Below are 16,679 nucleotides of genomic sequence, written 5' to 3'. Positions count from 1 at the left end.
TCACACTTACAGTTACAGCAGTTCTCTGAAGGCAGTTCTGTTTTTAGTCTGCAGGAATGAATAAAGGTCATATGCCGAATTACTTAAAGGATTTGTCTGCTGTAACTTAATTCCTCGCAATTAACTGTTTTTTAATTTTAGCATTTAATCAGATAACTGTATTGTTTAAAAGTGCCACTTGTATTCATGAACCCACATTGAATTCTGTAGTTCTGGGAAGCTTTTTATGCTCTCTGCCTGAGATATGTACTGAGCTAGACATTTTATATTTAATATGTTTGTCAGTGCTCTCTGGTGGATAAACTTTGTAATATTGTTATTGTTAACTACCTTGTACACATCTTTGAGTTTTTTGTACTACAATTTTGATTACTTAATGACCAACACAGACGCCAAAACCACCGTGTTTGAAAACTGCCTTTTTATCTTTTTTCTTTTCTTTTATTTAATTTGTGAGTGTGTGTCTCTGTGTCCCCTCTCTAATGTGGAATGTTTTTGTGGGTCTGTGAAGGCAGAGCAGGCGGAATCCTTATTTTTTTTTTTTTTTTACTCAGAGGCAGTTTGAGTCACAGTGGATAATTGATCTGTTGAATTGATCAGATTGGATTGATTGATGAGAGGAGCAGCTGCCATAGCAGAGAGTAAAAGCTAACTTTTAGATGCAGTGCAATTAATTGGTAAGATTCACTCTCACTGCACTTGGTGTTCTGCTGCTACATCTGTGCCTCTCTGTGATTGGTGCAATGAATAACCGAAAGGTATAAATATTTAAATAGCGCACAAAATGAACGGTCCAGCTCCACAAATAGAGAGTCAATACATGGCAGCAGATGTTTTGATTATAGCAGGCTGCCACAAATAAATGAATGTGTGATATTTTTAATGTTTTTTTTGTTTCTTTTCTTTTTATTTATTGCAAAGGAAAATTGCAAAAGTAATGTTTTCTGTTGGGTTTTTTTTCCACCACTATCATTTTGTGATTTATACTCCACTAACATTACCACTAACAATGCACATTTAACTACCTTGTTTTGTCCAGCACTTGCAGTAGATCTGGATGTAACAGCCTCTGTCATAGTGATTTGACTTGTCTGTAGTCCACACGTTTCAGCCATTCTTTGGCGTGTTTTTGTTGTAACGTTAGAAGTGTTTGTCAGTCGATGACATTTGTGTTCCACTACAACAGGGCAGGCATTGCAAAACAGTAAACCCCCTTTTTTTGTGCAGAACATCAGGGGATGCCTTGCATGGTTTTTAGCAGTATTTTTTTTCCTTCTTGTTGCACGTGAATATCTTCACAACCATAAACAAGAGAGTGAGTTTGTTGACTTGTTGGAAACTAAGATGATGATCAAATATAGGTCAGATCGTCAAATATAGGAAAAAGTTGGTGTGATTGGACAGAATTGCAAGTTGTGCAGAATTCATGGGGATTAGCTGAATTTGCATCATTTGTCACAATCCCTATACTGCAATATCCTGCAGGGACTGATCTATGATAAGCATTACACTGCCAATATAAATACCGACAAATGTTGAAATCTGTTTATTTTCTTATTGCAACGCGAAATGTCAGCAGCTCATAGGAGCTAAACTCGGGCCCGAGCTATTTCCTATTCATGTCACTCTAACCAAATGGTCCATTAATACACTAGTTGCATATCTATCAAGTCACAACACGACAAATTAAACACACATATTTTGACCCTGACAGCGGGTCAGGAATTAATAAATGGATCCACATCGTGCAGTGAAACTAGTGACCTTGTCTGTCATGTTGGAAAAAAAACTTTGAGACTTTACACACAAATGCCTCTGCCAACGAGGAGTCGTATATGGCGATGTATGAACATTTTCCAATCTTGTCTGTCCTCCTCAGTTTTTCTAACACAACATGTTAAACCCGTTTGCATGCAACATCTCCTGCAAAGCTCTCATTCTAGACATACTCTAGGAGTACATGATATACTGATGAGTTAAGGGATGCAGTATTTTTAAGACCATGGAATGCAGTCCTCTGTTGGCAGGGTGGGGCATCAAACTCTGTTGACATCTGGGTAGTCTGTCAGAAGGTATCACTGGGTGTCAAACAAGCAGAGATCATATTACCATAACCATGCTGGCCTACAGCGAGTTATTAAATTTTGATAACTCCCTTGTTAAGTCTGATGTTAGCATGGCGTTGCTGTCTTCCGTAAGCGCGCTGGAGCAGTGGGAGTCAGAAGATGAGCCCCAGGGGACGGGGGCATGGGATGGCAGGGGGAACAGGCGCTGTCAATAATAAGATTTATTATCCATCGGGTCTTCCAAGGGAGAGAGCAGACGGAGACCGCTGTTCTCTGGAATTAGCCGTCAGGTATGGAGTGGGGATCACTGGGGGGATCCCTAAGAGGATGGAGGAGGCGAGGGGAGGTACAGTGGCCTGTCAGTAGCCCCAGTCAGAGGGCTGAGGATAGAGACACAGAGGAAGTATCAAAGCTCTGAAGTGGCAGCCAACTTTACTCAAAGTCTAGTCCACGCTGCTTAGACGAGGCTCAGTCATCTTAGGGATGTGACTCTAGTTCAAAACTCCCAGATCCACTTATGTGATGTTACATCTGCAGCTTCATGTTGATAAAGCAGCATCTTTATTAGTGATTTGTCACAAGTTTTGAGTGGATTCCTCAGTTGGACTAACAGAAGAGGATCAGACCTGTTATATATCAAAGAGGATTAATTAAGAATTTAGGATTTTGTTTTGAAGGGCTGGTTCACCAAAATTTAGGGATCTGTAGCCATGCAGATTGTTGTGGTTTTATTTGCCTGGATTTTGAGATATCTGTCGTATTTCTGCCTCCACACATTTACAATTGAGGTGAATGGAAACAGCAGTGAGACAATTGGACAAAAACATGAGAGAGAGAAACTGATTATTCATAATATCTAATAATGCCTTTAATTTTGAGGGAAAAGCTAGACTGAGTGCGCCTAGAATGTCAGCCAGTATCTTTTAAGCACTCAAAACTCTTTGAAGAGTTGAACTATAGTTGAACTATAGTTGAACTATAGTTGAACTATAGTTAATGTTCAGTGAACAGTTTCGAAAATTATTTTAATATTGGCCGTTTTTAAAATGCTCAGACTACCTCTTATCATCTGACTGCTTGTATTTCGGGCCTTATTTGACTTCTTTATAGCAAAGACACTGCATTCCCAGACCCCATATATTATTTTTTTTCTACCAATAGAGTGATCATAAATAAGAGTCACAGGACAGCCCTGAAAGAAATGCTGAATTTAATGTCAATCGGACAAGTGGCCATCCTATTTGCTTTACCAGGTGCAGAGACTGATCTGATACCGTCCCAAGCAGTAAATCCCTAGGTGTCACCAGAAACAAATTCCCTCACCCCTATTGTGTTGTGCTGGAGGCACAAATCTCAGAAGTGAATATCTGAAATCTTGGGCTGATAAAAGCCAAAACTATGTGCATTGATAGATCCACTAGACTGAGAAAATATGTTGAACCAACTCTTTAATGTGGCTCTGAGGCTGGGAGGCAGGAGCGATGTGTGTAGCATGTGGCGACTAGAGTAGATTATCTGTGGATTCACAGCAGCGAGTCAGCGAGAGATGGATGGACGGCGTGCGAGCTGCATGCGTCTGCAAACGGTGTCTTCACAGCACAGGGCACCACTTCACTTGCACCCCCCCCACCCCACATTGCAAGGCAGGCCACTGTCAAAGGTCTATTAAGGGAAGATTGAGACCCCAGGTGTATGTGTGTGCGAGTAAGTGTGTGTTTGTGTGTGCGCGTGTGTGTGTTCACATGCTCATTGGTCATGGTCCTATAGTGGAAGATTGAGACCCCATTGCTCCCAGAGCCACTCAACCAACACAACCTGCAGTGGTTTACAATCAGAGCAACACCGTCCATCCATCCCTGCTGACACACACACACACACACACATAGAGGGAAACACACCAACAGTACAGCTCACTATAGATGTCATTAAACAGTAGCCAAGGTGGAACAGCTGTGTGACAGTGTCATGGACACGGCGGGTGTCATGATGTTGGACCGAGGGTTAAGAGGCAGATTGAGGTGCGGGTTAGGGATGGTGGGGGTGTGAGGGGTGTGTGCAAGGTTGCAGGGTGGGAATCGTGGCAGCACCTTTGACAAGCCCTATTTGTCATCTGCCAGGACGCCCAAATAGCTCTGACTGCAATACAGATGGATTGTGGGAGAAAAAGTGACTACAAGCCAGGCAACTAATCCTGTAAAATCCCCCTCCCTACCTCCACCCATATACTCTCTTTTGCTCTCTCTTGTGCTGTCTCTTTTTTTGTTTTTACAAGGTTTCTCTTTCATAACCCAACACACACACCCTTTGGCCTAGGTTAATTAAAGGATAATACTAGATTATTATGACTTTTGTCCTATTTTAAAGTCTTGGTCCTTGTTTCTATCAGCTCTGAAAACATAATTAGGAATGTGGTGACATTGCTAAAGGAACAATCAGACATGTTTTATGACAGAGAAAAGACACAGTATTACAGGTCAAAGTTGGACATGGATGATGTCCTGTAAACTGTAGTGGACATTTGGAATAAGTTTGGATAGAAATTTTACAGTTTCCCCTTTTGTTCTCTCAAAAAAATTAGTAACCCTCAGGAAATGTTTAAAACCCCTCTGAATGTCTTGATACTCGTCAAGTTAGGTAATTCTTATCAAGCTGATGCTTGTTTAAGTGTTAATTTTTCTGTTAAGTTTGGTTTTTATTAAATATGTAATGCTATAAATCGGGAATTTGATGTCATGGTTGACAGCTGTGTGGGGGCCAATCACTGTGCTTGCGGTCAATTGAGCTAGTGACTCAATGGTCAGACTAATGTATTGGTGGTAACTCGATGTTGCGGAGATTGCACAGGCTCTGCCTCCAAATGACATCATCTGTGCAAGACGGAAGTGGCCATATCCAGGATATTTTGGATTTATTTTTGTACAGTAGGAGGAAGTGAAGATGTGTTGTCCATCTTTATACATTGTCTGTGTGTTTAGCCCATGAATAAGTGCTTGGTAACGTTATCTGTGTGATGCTGACAGTTAGCCCTGTTACTGTGTGTCTTTGGCTGGGCAGTTTTCTGTGCTGAGCACACTACAGCAGCAGCAGCTCCAGCCCACACAGTCTGTGATGTAGTGCGGTGTGTAAAACGAAGCTCAGTGTGCCGAAAACGTTCAAAAATATGGCTATACTAGGTGGTATTCCATTCACATTAGGGGTATTAAATGAAATAGTCATATCAGTATTACATCACAGGTACTGGAATTAGTACTAGTATCATACTTTTTAAGCAATAACCAGCCCTACCCATGGTAGACAAATAAAAGTAGGTATTACTTTGAGTACCTGCAGTTTATAACACTTTGTGCTGTCATACAGCACTATGATTAAATTGCATGATATTAAATTTAATTAAAGTGGATTTTGTTTCAGCTTTAATGGACACCGGCCAGCCAATCAGTCTGGTAAAGGCATGGTATAACATAGAATCATAATGCTAGATAGAACCTTCATAAGTACATGTGATGTATGTGTGTGTCCTAAACATGTAGTGAGTATTTCAGCAGCCCCCCTCCCCAGCCTGTAGTGATTTGTTCAATAGTAAATGTTTGTCTGAGATGAATTCTCCAGCTGATCCAGAGCTGCATCCCGGCTGACAAATGAAACCAGCGCCCGGGGGGAGAGGAGGGGTGGGAGGAGTGGAGAGAGAAGCTGAAATGTGTTGAAGTGGAAATCGAATCATTTTATTGTTTGTCACCGCGGCCCTTGTGGTCACGGTTTGTTATTGGACGCTAATTAAAACGGCAACAATCCTTACAATTGGCAATTAAAGACTTGTGAAAGAAGTGATAGGAAATGAGCTCCTCACTGGGAGCATAAACTCATTCTTTATCCCTCTTTCACACCTCTCTTCACTCTGTTTTTTCTCCACTCATTAGGAAGACAGAGTGCTGTCACTGACCACCACAGTAAATGATTGGTTGATGGGGAAGACAGAGTGCAGATAATGGCATGCAAGAGGTTTTTTTTGTTTTGTTTTTTGAGGGAGTGGAGTAATTTAAATGAAGACAGTGAGGAAGTGAATCATGTTGCATTAAATCTTGCTTTTCAGGCAGCAGTGGTGGTTATTTTTTAAAGTGAACATGCAGCTTGTGATACAAAAAACATTTATTGAAGGCTTTTTAAAAAATGTAATCATCCAAAAAGCTTTTAGTCTGTGTGTGAAAGCTTGGTGATTCGATTATTTCTGGTATCTCAGGTCTTATTTCTTACAGTTTTGCCATTATGTCTTTATATATATTACTAATATTGTTCACACCAAGTAAATTGTCGAGAATTGGGAACATCCCTAAAGATGTCAAATGGCTCAAGAAACACAAACAGTGAGACAGGTTGTAATGAGACCTAGTGGGTACCTAGATTTAATTCATTTAGCCAAGACTAATTCAAAAGAATGTTATAAAAGAGTTATTAAAAATTTATTTATTTGATATAGCCAGTACAAGAGGACAATAAAATCGTAGAGATACATTGATATGTTTTGTGTTTGGAACGTTACTTTCAAAATTTAATAGGTTACAGATTATTAATTACCCTGTTAAAATGTAATAATTTACTAAGCTATTTTAATTACTCCATCAAAGTAATGTAACTTATTACATTTGATTACTTTTCTATTAGATGTTTTAAACCGCGCAATAAAGCTAACAGTCCTAAAAATGCTGCGCTAAAATTTGTCTCAACGACTTTGCTGGCATGCATTAACTGAAACTGAAAGAAGGCATTCCTGGTACAACATAATGATGCAAAGCAACAGAATGAATGTTTTAATCAACATATAAACTTTTTACCAAATAGATTATATTCATATGTAACCCCTTTATAATCACAGACATATTGATTAGTAACTGTAATTTGATTACATTTTTTTCTGTAACTTATTACAATCAAATTTTTTTGTAATTCTGTAACTCTTTTATATGTAAGTAGTTACACCCCAACACTGGATATGTTAGTAGTCTTTCACTCTTTCATGTTTTCATTAAAATTTATCTGAGCTTTAACTTTCTTCAGCATCATTTGTATTTGACACAAACTTCTACAACTATTGACACTGGTCCTTCACTTGGTCCCTCTGTGAAGAGGCTCCAGGCTGGCGTAGTCTCTGGTCTTTGAATTGATGCAAACAGGGACTGCATTCGCAGTTTCACAGCATGGTATGGCTTGCCCGGACTCAACTCACTTTCGGTACCGGGGTCTTTTCTCTCTCTCTCTCTCTTTTTTTTCCACTGCAGATACCCCCTCAGTTTAGATGAGATTCTCAGCTGTTTGCCATAGCGATGTAGCGTGAAACTGCCAAGACATCATCTTTAACACAACACTCAGTGGATCTTTTCATCTGTAACCAAACAGAACGTCTGCACTTTGTCACTTGTACTGCATAGTGTGTGTAGTGTGCAGCCTAGTTCTCAAGTGAATAAATAAATTGCAGTTGCAACTGCTGCTAAATTGGCAATTTAAAAATTGTAGGTTTGTGCATGATGTTGTGCAATTGATGATTAGAATGACAGTCTTTTTTGAACAGTCAGTGCTCGTTAGTATTTTTACTATACCATCAAGAATTGGCTCAGCTCACTTGGAACATATACTAAGGTGGTACCTCAAAATGTACGAGGCATCACCTCAGAATTAGGTTCTATCTGACATTTTTGTCAAAACTGAGTTTTCCATATATTCTTATTCTGTGTCACCTTATTAACCCTTTGAAACCTTGTTATTCTGTGTCATATGTTATTCTGTGTCAACTTATTAACCCTGTGAAACCTTAGCAAATTGACCTGATTTCTTTCAAAACTACGATAAGAAGGCAATGAGCAACTTAACAAGAAATTACCCCAAAATTAGCAAAAAAGAGAGTAAATGTTAAAAGAAAATGACCAGAAAATTAAAAAGAAAAAAAACGAAAACAGAAATGACTTAGAACAAAAGTGTGTTAAAAGTAAAGAAAGCCTTTTTTTAAGTAATTGCATTTTGGACTTTTTTATGTAATAAACAAAAAGGTTAATATAATGTATCCTACCTTAAATGCAAAACTGTGAAGCTCAGTAGGCCAAACCGCTCAGAATACAGATAGAGCCTCATAAGTCTAAGGTGGGGCATGTATTATCAACTTTTGTTATTGAAAAACTGAAATAAATGTGAGTCAGTCTGAGTTGAGGTGCCCTGTAATGTGCGGAGGAAATACTGCATTAGACGACTAAATTGGTGCTTAAAAAATGTACCAGCAACTGTCCACAACATTTGTTAGTGGAAAACTGAAAGAAAAAAAAGCGAGTCAATTTGAGTAAAGGTATCATGTACCATGCAGAGGAATTGCGGCATTAGAAAACCCACAATGCAAATTCTACTCTTTGTGCGAGTACATCAGCCAGTATAGGCCATCATAAAACAACATGATGGATACACAGTCAAAGTAATAAATAAATAAAAACACTTTGTTCTTTTTTTTTCTATTGCGATCTCTCTACTCTTGCGCCTCTTCTCTGATGGATCTGCAAAATGAAATAACGAATGAGACTTAAAGTGAGGAGGAGGGAGGGAGGCTGGGCAGGAGGGATGAAGGCAGTGAGCAAAGAGACAGAGGATATGATTTATTAGGCTCATAAAAATTCTGCCTTTGTTATTCCCTCTCATTTTTATATGTGAAGCTTATTAAAGAGCACACCTGCCAGAGTCCTCAGACAAACTTGTGTGTGTCTGTGTGTGTATGCACAGTTTTAGGCATTAACAATATGTCTATTTGTTTACACTGATGGGACGTTTAGCTATTGCTTTTGTTTCCATGTGTGATCAGAATCAAATTGCTGATTTTCACACTGATCGGTCAACTTTGCTGTCCTCAGGTCCTACCTTCTCCTCCTCGTCCCACCGTGGCCCCGCCTCTCAACGGGTGTTCAGAACTCGCTACAAGATGGTGACCCGCCCGGGCTCCAGCACCTCCCACACCCCCCACTACAACCCTGGCCTATCTTGGAGAGCCAAAAGGATCCAGACTGCAAGGTAATCCACATTAACAAAGACAAATCCACACACGCCTTCTGCAAGTCCGCCTTTAATGTGTCTCAATGGCTAATATCCTTCAAAGCCAAGCAGCGCCCTGTCTTTAATGTCACTGTCATGTGCAGCATGAGTGGGAGAGGTCGGAAATTTATGGCGCTCATTTTTACACAGTAGATAACCCAGAGAATAAACCATTTGCACCACTGTGCTCCTCACATTAATTTACACCAGCGGGGAGAGCGTCTCACCTCGGACAGATACAGAGAGAGCGAAAGGCTGGGTGGGTCTGTTTCTTAATGTTGTTACATCTCCAGTCTTCTCTTTCTCTCCTCTCTCTTCATTTATCTAACGTTCGTTTCAGTTTGTCTCAGTCCTCTATCATTCTCACATTCTCAGGTTTAATCCACCAATCAGTGAATGAGATTACTCAGTGAATAAAGCAGTAGTGAATTCAGTATATAAAACAGCAGCTAATGATTCATTTCTTTTTTGGTGAGTCTCTAAATTGTTTCATTCCTTTACAAATTTAGTCCATAAAATGTAATGACATTGTGAAAACCACAAAGTGAAATTTAAATTGCATATTGTATGTTACAAAATCCAAACTTTACAATGATGTAATAATCTGGAACCAGAGAACTCTTAACATTTTTGGTAGGGTTGCAAATTTTTAGCATTTTCCTTAATCAATCTTTCTCTCTTTTTCTCTGTGATCAGCTCTGAATAAATTGACAAATAACTGCCCGTGTGTGTCTCCACCACAGGAACCGCCCCTGTAATTTTTGAGAACTTTTACAGGGGTGAAACAAGTTTTTAACCCTTCAACACCGGAATCAGTGTCAGTTTTGTTATGCTAGACTCAGTCACCTTTCACAAAGCATTTAAACCTGAGCAAATGGTTGTGATATCTTTTCAAAACATTGGGAACAAAGCACTCTGCTAGAAATGTCCTGCAAATTGCAAAAGAATTATTATGATAAAAATAGATTGGGTGGTGTGGGGGGGCATTACTAGATATTATGAAAAAAGTTAAGGGAATTATAATTCTTATAATTAAATAATTAAAATTATGTTACAGAAAAAAAATTGCTAATTTTTAGGTAATTTTCACGAAAGATTTTACAAATTTCTTGCTAATTTTTGGGCCATATCTGAAGTTGTTGTCTTCTTCCCATGTTTCTGGGAAAAAAAATCCAGCCCATAAGCTCGAGTTTTAAACTTCTGAGTTAAGCAGGTCGTTTTTGTGTGACACAACTGGTTGTGGTTGTGAGTTAATTAATGTTTATAAAGAGGTCATTACTGGGCGACAAACATTAACTTAAGGCCTTATTCATGGCTTAATCACTATGAAAAGACACACTACCTTTTATTTAGTGGTGTCAAGCCTTATTTTCCCTGCAGTGCTGTTTGAACTTTGTTGCAAAAGCTCTGAACAGGTTGTTGTGGTCGGTTTTGACGATCTGTTAATGCGTAGAGAATTAACAGGATGCTCTGCCTGGAAACTGGCTGGTATGAATAGAGAGTCTCACACACACGCACACACACACACACACACACACACACACACACACACACACACACACACACACACACATAGACCCGTTATACGGGGTACAAAGTGGCATTACTTCTAGGTTAAATATCCAAATTAAATTGAATTCTGAGCGGCTCAAAGTTTTCCGGCCCATATGTGAGCACCACAAACAAAATCCCATACAATCCCATTAAAATGAGTGCCACCAAATATCGCAGAGGCAAATTAACAAAACCTAATCAAATAAGAATGAAATTTGATGTCCTTCTAGCAATTTGAGTTAGCATACTCTGTGAGTTGCTTGTACTGGCTATGTTTGGGTAGCCTTTTATAATTCCAGCATTTTTGTGACGTGTTTGCATTTTACATGCGTTTGCGCGTGTGTGTGTGTGTGTGTGTGTGTGTGTGTGTGTGTGTGTGTGTGTGTGTGTGTGTGTGTGTGTGTGTGTGTGTGTGTGTGTGTGTGTGTGTGTGTGTTGGTTCATTTGTGTTATCCAGATTTGGTGAGACAGAGGGGCCCAAACTGTGGCTGGACTCAGCCTCTCTGGTGACTTATTACTATTCATTTAGCTGCTGCAGTAAATATTGATTCATCAAGGGATTTTCAATTTGAGCCCCGTGACATATCGTGAAATATCACCAAGTGTGTAGAGGTGAGGAAATAGATAGGGAGGGAGGGGGACAGGTCGGGTCCCCATGGATAGTGGATTACCCCCTCCCTTGCCCACCCATGTGCTCCTTTCTCATGCTTATCTATCTGCTTAACTCGAGAGGCCGTCCACTTTTATCAGTTTGGAGCCATTGAGTGGAGCATGAGCTCATATTCTCTGCTCTTAAGTACTGAGTGCTGCTCTTCATCTTTGGCCTATCAGACCCACTGATCCCTGTCCTCATATGTTCTCTGCTCTTATCTCCAGGCCCGCTCATAGCTGAACCCCTCACTCACAGCTATGCATCTAAAAGGCACAGCCTCAACCTAACATGGTTGTCCACAGATTTCCAATGTATTTCATGTGGGTTTTATGTTGCATTGTTTTGTTACTGCTAAATTCCAACAGGCCCCCTTGTGTTACAGCCACGACACAGCCACTAGTACCGATCACGGTTGTTCCAGACAATGCTCGTGATTCCACTTGGTGCAGTCTATTTTTGCCAGAGGTAGACAGCAGTCATGTCAAGCCCCACAGAGCAGATTGTACCAGAAAGGAAGTTATGCAGTGCGTCCGTTTCAAAATAAAATGCCTTGCACAGACTCAAAATTGCTTGATTTTTAAAAACAAAAACATTGGAGAAGGGCAATGAGCATCTTAAGAAGAAATGATCTAGAAATTTGTATGTAAGAAAATGAACTAAAAATTTGCTTAAAAAACCAACAACAACAACTCCGAAATAAACAAAGAAAAAACACAACAAAAAGTTGAAAAGAAAGAAGAAAAAAAAAAGCCAAGGAAATTACATCAAAAAAGGTGTTAAAAAACATAATACCTCATTAAAAATAGTTGTAAATATTTCATTACAATTACAAATATACTTCTGTGGACATTTTCCACAGCTTTTGTAAAAAAAAAAAAAAAATAAAAATTGTAAATTGACTTATTTCTTGCAAATTTTGGGACATTTCTTGCTGAGTTGCTCACTGCCTTTTCCCTCTTGTTTTTATAATAAATCAAACCAGGATTCAAAGTTTGAACATACTTGTGAAAGGTGTATGAATGCAGCACAAGAAAAGTGGTGTCGATTTCGGTTTGAAAGGGTTAACTAACATGACATCAACAGTATCTACTCCTTCTCCTTCCACCAGCCCTCTATTCTGTCCAGCGGGAGAATGAATGCTCCTGCTACATGAAATAGACAGAAAGTAGATATAATTAAGTTAACAGACAGTTAAAATCTCCTACATAGCTTTTTCGTTCATAATTCAATTATTAATTATTCATCTGTATAATTATTTGAGGTGGACATGTTTTTTTTACTGAAACACGGCCAAAATTTGTTGATATACTTGGTTTCTGGCTGGACTGTAGGCTGTAGTAATGTGGGCAAAAACATCAATAAGTAGAATTTAAACAGACAAAAGGAAAGCATTTATATATGTAGCCTACTCAACAATGGTAGAATAAGAAAACTCAAGGAAAAATGACTACAAAAACAAGGGAAAATGACAAAATAAATAATAACACCAAACCGTCAGCTAACAAGCACGTGTGTTCTGCGCCTGCTTGAGAGGACAGCAGACAGTGGTCGTCTGTAATAATTGTCCAAAACAAGATCCCATGATGTTTGTTAGCCAATTCGCACATTAACAACACAACCCACTATTGAAAGAACAAAGTCTATTTACTGTGTACCAGTGAGCAACAAACACAACCCATCAGGAAATAATTCTGTTAAGAGTTCAGAGTGTTACATGTAGAGTTAAAAGTCGCAGTGATGTTCTGTATATCAGCACTCATGGAATGCCTCTCAACCAATCAAATTGTTTGGTCAGATCTGACTGTTGTATAATGTTATAGTTATAGTTATATAGTATTTTTTTTACACATGTGAAACATCAACCCTCAATAACTTGTTTATTACTGTTTAATTAAATGTCATTTATTGATAGCACCAGTCTGATGTCGATATCTGTGTGATTAGGAAAAGCAAGTTTATTTTTGTTGAAACGTTTAAACACAGAGACAATACAAACTGCAGCGTACAAGAAAATGCACCAGAATGACATAAAAGCATGAATGTAAAGACGAGGATAAAGATCAATCAAATCAATCACTGAAGAAGAAGAAAAAAACTTTAGTAAATTTTCAAACCACACTTTAAACTTTAAACCCTCTTCACCAGCTATAGTCCCAGACGTTTCCCTGCTCCCAGGCCCACATGAAGAGAGTTTCTCCTACCCAGCATGCCGAGCTCTTACCTGTTTTCAGCCATAACGAGCGTGGCGGCTGATTTAGTGCCGTGCGGCAGTTTGAAGGAGCGGGGAAATCGGCTGCAGTATTTCAACCTGCGCCACCAGAAAATAGATATAATCTCAACATTAACTCCATTAATAGTAGCAGGAGTTGAATTAAGAAAGCCGTAAAGCATGCACACTGGAGGATAAATTACAGCCTGGCCTTCCCTTCATCCCTCTCACACACACTCTATTTCTCTCTCCGCTGTCCCTTCTTAATACCCATTCATTTGCTCTGTTCTTTGTTTTGTCTCTTCCTGTTTTATAAGATATATTAGGATTTTTTTGTCACATCATGCATATAACAGTTTGAATAAACTGAAGTTTTATCCAAATTTTTTGGCCTCTAATTGCATCCATCTATTTCTAACATAACCATGGGACCCTTTACTTCAAAATGAGTACACTATTTTTGAGTGTATTCATCTACGCACACACACACACACACACACACACACACACACACTCACTCGGTCCAGGCGCTCATCTCCTTTAGTGCTTCAGTATCGATCAGTACAGGATGTAAGAGACTGGGCAATAAAGTGAAGCAGCGCTCCCTCTTCTTCACTCCTCTCCTCCTTTTCCCGCATTCACTCCCCCATTCATCCCCTTTATACCCCAATTCATTCATTTACTCATTACTTATCACATTAGTCATCTCCCCATCACCTACCATCATTTGTTGGGTTCCTCCTCTGCTTCTGTTCACACTATACTCTTCACAGATCCTCTCCAGGCTGCTTCTTAATGTTATTTTCTACCCTCAGACAAAATTTTGTTCATTACAGTCCCTTTAAGTTGGATTCGATAGCATGGCGATGCCTAACGACGCCACTTTGGTTTCCTTTAAGTGCCGAAAGAAGAGCAGCAGTCCTTACTGTTGGAATTAGCCCGATGACTGTTTTTGCTGTGCTCTGTTTCAAGGGTAACTGTTTCCCCAATATGAGCTCACTAATGCTTGGGTTGCAGACAAATAGACAAGGGCAGCATTATTCGGAGCAGTCGCGCGACCCTCCAAATTCTTCCCTGTCACTAAAACAAAAGTCGGATCATTCATCAACAGCGGCGGTAGTGCTGAATCGCGCTCTCCTTTATCTGTGCAACGCATGGTCAGAGTAGTGCGCGCACACACACCTGCCTGCATACACGCACGGAAGGACACACACTCGCATGCAGACTAGTCACAGGGGAGTTGTTGCATGCCCTTGCCCCCTCCTTCATTTCTTCCTTTTCTCAACATATTTTTACTTTTTGGGGACTTAGTGTTCTTTTACTGCGACCTCCAATCGTTTTCTTTATGTTTTAAAGCACAGCTAAATGAATGTAAGGTGCAGGAATTGTTTTTCAGGGCTGAAACAATTAGGTGATTAATGATCAACTAACAGAAATTTAACTGACAATGTATTTGATTTTTGATTGAGTTATTCATGCTGTGCGCCCTTGAATTTATGAAGAAATATTGTTTTTCATTCATGCCTCCGGTGAATAAAAAATCCATAAATGCAAACGTTGATTAATTGAAGTCACTGGGGTTCATGTTTATCAACAGCAAAACTATATCAAAATATCCTTCTGAAAACTCTCACACAACTCATTCAGGATAATCCAAATCTAATTTATCTGGTCGTGTGCTCAGTAACACGTTGCATTATGAAAAACTTGTCACGGTCTGAACAGCGGTTAAACTCGCCACAATTCAGCCCTGACCACTGAGTGTTGATTCTCTACTGACCAGTCATCGGACTGCAGAGTTTCTAGCTCCACATTTTGATATCAGATCAGTGCTAGGTACCCCAAACAAAGGGGATACAAATGCTTCTACTAAAGGTAGGGTACCATCCACAACATTTGACCTGGAGACACAAAAAAAAATACAAACTGAACTGAACCTAACTGAACTGAACCGAACTGAACCGAACCGGCCGGTTGGTGGAAATGCCCCATTGGATTATACTGTACAAGCTGTGTGAGAGTTTGTTAACAGAATTTTTTTTTTTTTTAAAGATTATTTTTTTGGCATTTCAGCCTTTTATTAGACAGGGCAGATCAACAGCATGAAAGGGGGAGAGAGAATGGGGACAACATGCTTTATCCCCTCAGCCCCGTATATCAAAAAGATATTTTGATATAGTTTGGCTGTTGTTAAATGGAGTGTTAAACAAGAGGCAAAATGAGAAACATAAAATCTGTATTGGATACAGCGGTGTATTGTTTTGAATCGTATTTTTTATCCATACAACATTTACTATACTTCAAGATGAGGTGGGGGTATGCGGGGAATAGACGACCAGGCTTACTTAGGAGATTGGAAGTAAATACCATTTCATATCATTTGTGCAGCTTGTAATGAGGTATCATCTGTTATAGAGCATCTTTGGTGATAATTCCACATGGGCTCGTCACTATGAGTGACCCATTGTGCATTACGTGTTGCTTTCTTATCCATTGTTAATATAGAAAATATTGATCAGTGCAGCTTGAAATGGTTCAGCAGTTTGTATGATGGCTGTATGGATGTGTCCCTCAGGTCTTGTAACAGAGAGGAAGGCAGTAGTGCACAGTGTGTGTTCAACATTGAAAGGCCTCCCCCCTGATTGTCCAGCTGTGGAGGATTTGTGCATCAAATGGGCCTGGAGGGTCTGTGATAACAGATATTCCTCCGGAGGTCACGGACATCACGGGGAACAGGCCAAGGAGAGTCTGGAGGCAGAGAGGAAAAAACACCTACTCCTTTTAAAAGGATGTTATTACTTTTTGATGGTTTGATTCTCGTATTGTGTGCTTCTGTTCTTCTTCCTTCTCCCGCTCTCTTATTAGGCAGATTACCTTTACAATAAGGTAATCTCCTACAGAGGCTGTTTTCACTAATGGTGTTCGGCCTGAGGGTGAAACTCATTCACATGGCTGTGTGTACAGTGGCACAGAAGACTGAGAGTATTTATGCACAAAAGAGTCTACAGCACATATTGAACAAAAAGTCAAATAAACCTGGCAGTTTAGACTGAGTCTATTTTGACGTTTTGCTCTTATATGACTGCTCTCTTAATTGTCGAATAACTTGTGTGACACAAACATGTTCTGTTCAAATCCT

General features: G+C 39.6%; 1 protein-coding gene and 1 long non-coding RNA gene across 2 annotated transcripts in view; one reads left to right on the top strand and one right to left on the bottom strand.

Moving 5' to 3' along the window:
* zc3h3 (zinc finger CCCH-type containing 3) overlaps positions 1-16,679 on the top strand; it is an 84,059-nt gene that overhangs the window by 41,070 nt on the left and 26,310 nt on the right. The window contains exon 4 of the mRNA XM_042483625.2: positions 8,948-9,104. Coding sequence (XP_042339559.2) covers positions 8,948-9,104 — 157 coding nt within the window. The remainder of the gene's footprint in view (positions 1-8,947; positions 9,105-16,679) is intronic.
* Positions 518-14,895, bottom strand: LOC148189512 (uncharacterized). The gene is made up of 3 exons (XR_015776574.1): positions 14,262-14,895; positions 13,553-13,639; positions 518-2,446 (listed from the first exon to the last, which is right to left on the bottom strand). It is a non-coding gene; the product is annotated as an uncharacterized LOC148189512 (long non-coding RNA).

The sequence above is a fragment of the Plectropomus leopardus genome, chromosome 5, assembly GCF_026936395.1.
Source record: "Plectropomus leopardus strain MGB_pleo_1.0 chromosome 5, ASM2693639v1, whole genome shotgun sequence".
Taxonomy (NCBI): domain Eukaryota; kingdom Metazoa; phylum Chordata; class Actinopteri; order Perciformes; family Serranidae; genus Plectropomus; species Plectropomus leopardus.
Note: the sequence above shows the minus strand (reverse complement) of the source record. Positions and strands in the feature narration are given on the sequence as shown.